The sequence below is a fragment of the Arachis duranensis genome, chromosome 7 (assembly GCF_000817695.3).
Source record: "Arachis duranensis cultivar V14167 chromosome 7, aradu.V14167.gnm2.J7QH, whole genome shotgun sequence".
Lineage (NCBI taxonomy): Eukaryota > Viridiplantae > Streptophyta > Magnoliopsida > Fabales > Fabaceae > Arachis > Arachis duranensis.
The window spans coordinates 62,757,194-62,766,619 of record NC_029778.3 but is presented as its reverse complement, the minus strand read 5'-3'; the positions used below and the strand labels follow the sequence as shown (position 1 = coordinate 62,766,619).

At 24.9% G+C, this 9,426-nt stretch overlaps 1 protein-coding gene across 1 annotated transcript in view; it reads right to left on the bottom strand.

Annotated features, from left to right (window-relative positions):
- Window positions 1-342: 342 nt before the first annotated feature.
- Window positions 343-9,426, bottom strand: part of LOC107459373 (MADS-box protein AGL24) — a 9,757-nt gene continuing 673 nt past the window's right edge. Inside the window, exons 2-9 of the mRNA XM_016077602.3 lie at window positions 9,164-9,364; window positions 4,175-4,250; window positions 3,263-3,324; window positions 3,050-3,149; window positions 2,591-2,632; window positions 1,301-1,342; window positions 1,083-1,204; window positions 343-772 (exon numbers count right to left, since the gene is read on the bottom strand). Of these exons, the coding sequence (XP_015933088.1) occupies window positions 754-772; window positions 1,083-1,204; window positions 1,301-1,342; window positions 2,591-2,632; window positions 3,050-3,149; window positions 3,263-3,324; window positions 4,175-4,250; window positions 9,164-9,345 (645 nt within the window). The 5' untranslated portion in view covers window positions 9,346-9,364 and the 3' untranslated portion in view covers window positions 343-753. The remainder of the gene's footprint in view (window positions 773-1,082; window positions 1,205-1,300; window positions 1,343-2,590; window positions 2,633-3,049; window positions 3,150-3,262; window positions 3,325-4,174; window positions 4,251-9,163; window positions 9,365-9,426) is intronic.

Here is a 9,426-nt window from a genome sequence, read left to right as displayed (position 1 = left end):
GTTAAGGTAAATGGAATAAAAATATTTGAGTAAAATATTATTTTAGTTTTTAATATTTAAATTAAATTTTAGTTGCATCTCTAATATTTAAAATACTTTATTTTTGTTATATATTAGGTCAAAATTAAATCCCAAAATACTTTTTTTCTATATTATTATCTTGTACTTTTAATTATTTTTTGCAAATTTTATTCTCAAATCTCTGTAACTGTGTCTGCGCTACCATTTGTATAATTATGATTGTTTAATTACCTAGAAGAAGATGAGAATTAAAAAAATAGATATGTTTGAAAAAAATAATTTTAACCAAAAACTAAAATTAAAATAAAATAAAATAAAATATTTAAAATAAAAATAAAATGTTTTAAATACTAATAAAAATAATCAGATTACAAATTAAAATAATATTTTATTCATGAAAAAAAATTACAAGGATGAAATTACAAACTTCATTCTAAGTAGGAAGCACAAATTGCATTCACTTTATGACGAAACTTAGAGATTGCAATGGCTACCTCAAAACTTTACCTCATGCATGCTTCTTCACATTTTTTTGATAAATTTTACATGAGAAATTAAAGTACTTAATGTTTGGATTATCTGGCTAGCTAGAAAGTAGTTAAATAAATCAACCCCATGCAATATAATTTTAGCATTTAATCACACCTTTTTTTCACTTCGGCCCGATGCAATAAACCTCGTAATGGGTCAACCGTTAGAAACAAGAATCCTTGGGTTTCACATCCTTTCCCTTCAATTAGGGAAGGGCAACCTGAAAGGATCGTAACAACGAGAATACTAAACAATATGAATAATGGATATGTTGGATGTTCAATTTAATAAATATGTAGATGATTATATTGGTTATTCTTAATTAAATAGTTATTTCTTTTGATTGAATTTACTCATATACAGTTAACAGCTGGATATTCGATTCACTAAATATGTGAATAATTATTCTAATATTAAAATTTATTTTTTATAATTTTTTAAAAATAATTAATTAGAATTTTATTTTCTATAATATTTGTAATTTCTTAGTTATGGAAACAAAAAGAAAGAAAAGAATGGTTGGTGCTTACCCTAACTTAAGAGATGTGTCAGAGGAATGATCTTCAAGAGAAGAAGGAGCGGCACTACTGATGCAGCTGCATGCATTATTTAGTGACTCCGATGACACCACTTCTTGCATGCCAATATCCATCTTTTTAATAACAATAATAATATTGGCTTATTAGATTTGTAAAATGAAACAAGAGTTAAAGAATCAATGAAATAATGTCTTGATGATTTGCCATACCTTTTGCTTTAACTTCTTGTTCTCTTGTTCTAATTCGTCTCCCTTAGTTGCAGTAGTTAACAACAGCAACACGTTTTTTTTTTTAATAAAAAAGAAAAGAAAACACTAAGAAGATTTTACATGATAGATCATTAGAAAGAGATTAATTCAGAATCAGAATCATAAACTTTTGTATGTTTTTGTAACATACTAACATATTTGATCCGTGTTCTAAAATCATTTAAAATATTTATCTTTTTACTTGTGATACTAATTTTAATCTTATACTAAATTAAGTAAATAATTGTAAATATTATTATAACACATATTAAAGGTGATTTTTAAAAAATATTAAAAAATATAGAAGGTAAGAATTTTTTAATTATAGAAAATGAAGGAGCTAAAGATGCAAAATAAGCAAACAAAAAAATTCGAATTGTCTCGTCATAAGCAACGAGCTAAAATTAGAAAAATAAGTAGTATGTCGATATTTTAAACGAAAAGGTAAAAAATCACAACACGAATTAACTTATCCGAATTCACGAGTTAGACAAGTTGACTCATTTTTCTTTTAAAAAAAAATTTCGTAATTTTAACAGTATTTTTAACTTAATATCAATACAAATAACAAAATTTATCACACATTATATAATTTCATAATAAATTATTTAAAATATAAATAACTAGTTAAAAAAACTTTATATACCTAAAAATAATAAAAAAAACAAATTATAAGAGGCAACTCCTATCACTCGATTTAAATCTATTTAACTCAAATTATAAGAGCTGATGAGACAAATTAATTAGTTTTAATTTTATTAGCTCAACCCGCCAATTTTTTCTAGTGATACAAAAGCTTATCGCGAGTTACTTCTTGTTTTGACATCAGTAAAGTTTTAAAAATCGAAGTTGTGACANTTATTAGTTAATAAGTCATATTTTCTTCTATATATATGTTAAAAAAATATTATTACAATCTTTTTATAATACTTCTTCCCAATTTTTTTTATAAAATTCTAAACCTTAACAATCAATCATCAACATTTTAAAATTAAAAAAATTATATTAGTAATCGTTAATAAATAAATTTTATTTACATATTAAAATCGAATGTTATTAACTTTTTAATATGTAAATTATTTATGTCAAATTTAATGATAGAATAATATTAAATTTTTTTAATTTTTTTAAAAATAAGACATTTAAAAAATTTTTAAAATTAAAATAAAATATTTAAAATTTTAAAAATTAAATTAAAATTTAGTCCAAAAAATATCAAAATAATCCTTTACCCACCAAATTATTACAAACCTTTTTCTGGAGTGCTGCGATGTCATCCATGATCCGCTTTTCCTAAATGTAAATAATATATTGTATATCATTGCACTACACTACAATTCAACACGTGTTAGGGAATAATTAATTAATCAAATATCCATAATCTATGAAATTTAGACACTTGACTGACTTATTATGTTTATATATATTAGACACATTTCACATACAATATTCATACGACACATATTTTTAGTATTTAATTATATTTTAATAAAAATTAAATTTTTAAACACATTTAAAAATATTTAAATATTATCATGTATTAACATATTTAATTTTAAATTCGTGTGTCTATATATTTTATATCCTATATTGTACATGTGTTGAGCTCTGTATCCGTATGAGTATCTCTATATCATATACCATAATCAAGAACATGCATATGTACATGCCCATGCACATGCACATGCATCTGCATGTATGTATGTGTACCTTTGTCTCAATCACGCGATTTAATCCTGTTTGAAGTGCTTTCTCCAGTTGTAGCAAGTCTTGTAGGTTCATCCCTTGAAAATCTTCACCTTTCATCTGCCTAATCATAATAATATATATGGTACATACATGGAAAAAGAAATGGATCTTAAATTACGCATAAAGAATTTAATTTTCTTATATTTTACTAATGAAATTGAGAGAGAAAAAAACCTTAGTTGGTGAGTTTTATCAGCAACTTCCTTACGTAATTCATCGTTATTGACATTCTCCAGCTGAAACGAATTAATGACACAAAACTTATAAGTGATTTCGGTAATGTCACAGGGTTAATTACGTTTAAGAATTCAGTGAGAATTGGATTATATGTAGGAGTATACAAACACAAATAAATTTAAAAAAAGTAATCAATGACTTTTCTGAACAACATAAACGATTATCAATAAAATAAAAATACACTACATTTCTAAATTATCACCTAAATTTTAATATTAAAATAACCATCTACACACTTAGTGAAATGAACATCCGATATATCCATTGTTCACATTGTTTGGTTATACTATACTTTTCTTATCCATTGTTCACATTGTTTGGTTATAAACATCTACACACATTTTTCATTATCTACCTATACTTTTCTTAGAAATAGATAATTTAAAAGTGTAATATATTTTGATTTAATTTATGATTGTTCATGTTGTTCAAAAATATTATTAATCATTTAGTATAACCCTTTAACTAAATATTCAAGGAAACGTTCGATGGATCTTAAGTAAAATCTCATTTTGTTAGTGGCATAAATATAATCTACTTAAATGTTCTATGAAAGTACATAATAAATTTTAGGAAAGTTAAGCATGGGACTAAGTTAAAACAAGAAACCCTATTTGAGAGAACAATATAATCATGCATAGCATAATAATTAATTAAGGAAAAAAATTATGAGAGAGAGGTTATTTTTTTATGAATAATGCTAGTATTTTTTTTTAATCAAATCTAATTAAATTGGTCTAACATTAACAAAAATTAATTATAAATATTATTATTTTAAATTTTATTATTTAATTTAGTTAGACTTGATTTATAAAAAAACAATATGTAGGATTACTCTATTTTTATTACCTGCAGTTCAAGAGGTCTTTCTGATCTACTTATCTCATGTGTATGCTGAGCATACCTTGCAGTTATGTCCTTCATACTTATATACCAAAGAAATAGAAACCATATATAAGACGATGCAAAAATTTCTAAAGTTATAAAACTAATCACAAAGTCACACACCATTTCATGTAACTGGTACACCACCGGAAAGAAATTATTGATGCATTGGAGCTTCATCTTGAGCATGTAATAAATTAATATATTTCACAAGCGAATAAATTTTATATAGTGTATTTAACTTGGTCTTGCAAATTTGTCTAACTAGCTATTACTCTACTCGTGAAAATTAGTATTCAGAATTGAAGAAATTTCGGTAAACAAACACCAATAATCCACAAATCCAAGAGATAATTATAGAATCAAATATGCCAGGCAACTAAGAGGAGTTCAGCCAATTTCTGCCAATTTTTTTAATGGATTGGATCTTGAAACTCATCTTAATAAAAATAAGTATACATGAATTTTTTTTTGCTAAATATCGGAATATTTCTTTTTCATATCGAATGGATGTTCTTTTATATATTTTTCGAATTTTCTTGTATTGCAAATGTGAATGTCTCTATTTCTTTAAGAATTTCATAATTATTTTTTAAATTTTATAGATATCTAATTATTTTTGCCAAAATATAACTAGATATTTCTTTTGTTAAGTATTAGAATATTTTTTTTTTATTAAATGAATATTTTTTTTATATTTCTGTAATTGTTCAAAGACAATTCGTACTCCACCATTGTTTTCTTAAACAATTCCTGAAGTTGAACCAAATGCAAAGCAGACACCGATTTTAAGGGTATCTACGTGATGTCTTTGACACGCACCTTCTCTATAGGCGAAACTTCATATTCTTCGCTACCCAGGAAGGCCTTCAGTTTGGGGTCTCCCATCTGGCTCAACGGGGACCTTCAATTCTGCGACTGTGACAGAGTTAAAGAAGCTTACATGCATGGCATCCGAACTCTCATACACATTCTAACCACCGATAGCGTTCTTGAAATGGGTTCCTACGATCTCATCAATGAAAATTGGGTTCTCCTTCAATAAACTAAGTCCCTCTTTTGATCGCAACACCAGCAACTCAATGCATTACTGCGTCACTTTTAGTCTGAAAAATTGCAGAGTCTCGAGTGAAGACAGAGGCATAGAGGGTCTGATGATAAGAGAGAGAAGTCTCTGTGTAATTATTGGATGTGGATAGATTAATGTAAGAGAAAAGATGAGTGTTTTCATAAATTTTAATTAGGTTTACTTAATTAATTTTAAATTTTTTAAATTTTATATTTAAAATTAATTATTAATATAATTATAATTAATTAAATTGTTCAAGTCTTAACTGATTAAAAATTGTTTCTATATACATTTTCAGAATTACATGTTGAAATAGCTAGCTGAAAATGCCAATATTAATCCATTGCCTTGTGCAACCACTTTCACGTTAAGATCGCACATGTCATGAAACTATTTTTTTTTTGATAAAAGATATATAAATAATTATATTTTTAACATATCTCTTTCACAATTTTTTTTAAGATTATATAAATTTTTACATATACTTTTTTTTATTGTATTTGCCTTATACATGCTTACATTTTTTCTGTCAGTCAATAGCAATTAAACTCTAAATTTTTAAATTATAAAAATTTTCAATACTATATTATAAAACTATATTTTATCCTAAAAACTTAAACTGATAGGATAGGAAAAGTCACAAAAACCAGAATTGTCCCCAATTACTCAAAAACCAAGCGCTTATAGTAGCTAGCACGCTTTAAGAAGTTGTCCAAGCTAATACCACCATCAATTTAGACTTGCACATCTACCTCAAGAACTAGTTCCTTCAGTTGCACTATATAATTAACTAGTGAGGAAATAATTGGTTCCAGCAAGGGTTCAGAGGTTATATGAAACCACTTGTTTAAAAACCTAAACATGAATTTTGTTACAAAAATTATAATATTATCTTTTGTTCTAAAAAGTTAAACCGATATGTTTCTTGAGATCTTGATTTAGGATAAGCGATGAGGAATGGTATAGAATATCCAATGAGGTTATGTTTACCGCTTCTTATGATGATGTGCAGTTAGAGAATGGCCTAATAAAATTGATGAGGTTGATAGGCTTGAAAAATGTTAGCAGTAACACTTTTTATTAATATTTTGTTTTTATATTGTTATAATTTTAAAATTTAGTGTTTAAAATTTAAAATTTTAATTTTAATATTTAAAAATAGTTACTATTAGTCAAAAATTTAATAAATTTTATTAGTCATCTAGTATTGTTAATAATGATAATGAAAGAATTAGTATAAAGTACTATTTTAGTCCATAATATTTTAATTAAGTCTTAATTTTGTCTCTAATATTTAAAATATTTTGTTTTTGTCATAAATATTTTATTTCGTCCTATTTTAATCTTTTTGTCAAAAATAAAATTTTTTTCTCCTAAAAATACAATTTTTCCTCTATTATTATCATTTTGTTTCACTTATTATTTGTTATTTTTAATTTCAAATCACTACAAGCACCATTATAACTATGAGAATTATGATTTTTTTTGCTACTTGTTTAAAAAAAATCATAATGAAAAAAAAGAATAATTTAAAAAAAATAAATTTTAACCAAATAACTAAAATAAGATAAAATGAGATATTTATAATAAAATTAAGACCTTTAAAACGTTAAAAAAAATTAGAATTTACTCAAACATTATAAATTAAAACATTGCTTTACCAAAGAAATTAAATGTATGTAGACCCAATGAAAAGAGTAGAAAAAGAGATTATGATGAATTATATATTTTTTTTAAATCTTTCGGTCTTTGCATTAAGCTCAAACTCTGGTTCAAAAGTAGGCTTATATTAAAGGTAGAGAAAAATAAGGCTAATATTTTTGTTAATATTAGTTAATATTTTAGATTAATATTTTATATTATTAAAATTTAGATTTTAAGATTTAGAATTTAAAATTTAATATTTAGAGTTTAGAATTTTAAATTTAAAATTTACCTAACTAACAGTGTACTGTCTAAATATTAAGTATAAAAAAATATTTTTATTGACTAGTCAAAAATATAAATTTTGTTAGTTATATAACATTACTCTTAAAGGTATACACTACACAATTTATAATAGTTATGTTTTTAACGTTTTACTGAGAAATAATTTATTTTTTTTTTATTTTTTATTAATAAGACAGACATGCTAATTCTAAAATAATTACTGGCGTTTTGCCAGTGTTTATTTTAAAAAAGAAAACTAAATGACTATTCTACCCTCCATTATCTAATAATGAATGAGTAGAATTATGGCAAACATGCAGCGGACCACACAACAAAACCACATCCCAAAAATGAATATAAAGTAGAGATCAGACGTGTGTGATGGGAGTTATATCAAAAGCATGAGTAATCATCAGGGCCCATCGTCTGTTTCTGATTTCAGATTTGTACCAATCAAGAAAAAAATCTTCTTTGTAAATAACCTTTTTTAAATGTAAATTTAATTTCTCTTTTATTTTATTGTTTGAGTTTAGAAAAATTAGAAAACATTTTCTTTTTTTGACAAACATATAAAAAGTTGCTTCTGCCAAAATTAAGATGTAGAACTTAGAAGAGAAAGAAATGTATTCCTAAAATTTCGCAACTACTNAAATATAATATTTTTTGTTTTATTAAATCAATTTTAAAATTTATTGTTTACAAAAATTATTATCTACTTAACAAAATTTTAAGAAAAATCTTTCTGAATTAGTTCATTAACTTCATATTGGCTGAACCCAATGATGTTATCCAATGCATCTGGTATAATGGTATACATTCACATTAGATAAACCGTCATAATATACACTAAATGGAACTATAATATTACTAATTAATTATTATATAGATATAGATAATATAACTAAAAGTGCTTTTATTTATTTAACAAAGTTTTAACTTGGGCAACTATCGCCACCTAAAATTAAATTAGGAAACGACTAAGCAACTGTGTAACCTAATTAGTACAGGTTTACATATTTAATAGGTATCTATAAGAGTAAGATTGAGTTTGTTTATAGATACTAGACATTAAAATAAAAATATAAAAATATAAACATTAATATTATGTTCAGTCCAAAATATTATTAATATATTTTGTATTACAAAAAAAAAATACAGAGATACTAACAAAAATATAATTTAATTTTTTATTTCTGTATTATTTTTATTATTTTTTATTAATATATATATTTTTTAATTCTTTTATTTTGTTATCAATGATCTCTCTTATTCGGTTTTGATTATCAAACACAGACAAGAGCCAGCATTTTATGAATTTTTTATGTAAACTTGATCAGTAGTCGCAATCACAAGTTAATGAAAATCCAAAAACGCTTAATTAACCAATATAAAATTTTGATAAAATAAAATTAAACTAATTAAGAAAAAGTCGTGTGGGTGATACGAGGTTACTATTTGATCTTAGATTTTTTTAAGCTTGGTTCCTAGTTCGTACCCCTCTCTCTTTATTCTCACGACTCATCACAGAAATGAAAACAGAAGAAAGACTATTTATTCCGTACACAGTGAGTCCACATATCCAGATCATTATTATGTACCAAAAATGGATGACCACTTCATCTACCCAACCTTTGTCTTCAACTACTTATGATTAAAAAACAGATGAAACTTGATGTATTTTTCACAAATATAATAATTTCAATTATATTCAGGTGTCCTTACAATAATAGAATTTTTCTATAAAAAAAGTCCATAAATTATTCGATCTTACTCTCTCACTCGGATAAATTTAGCAATTTTTTTTTGTTTTTTGTCTAATTCAAATTTTCACTAATTTTTTTCCATATTATTATACTTCATCTTCATTTCATTGACAAGGCATCACAAGAATACGATAATTGAGTTCAAGTGTTCAACAAAATGGAAAGGGGGAAATAAAATTATATATATTATACCTGGAGCTAGCATATTCAAAGAGCCTCCCAGTGGCAGAGAAAATGATGAGAGCAACCTCAGCATCACAAAGCACAGAAAGTTCTTGTGCTTTCTTGAAGATCCCTCTTCTCCTCTTTGAAAACGTTACTTGTCTTGCTGTTATGTTGTCTATCTTCTTTATCTTGATCTTTTGCCTCACCATCTTCAGCCTCTTGTGCTTGCTGTATTTTTTTTAAAGAAAAGAAGAAGAAAATCAAAACTCCTTCAAATTTTTTTTTTTTTT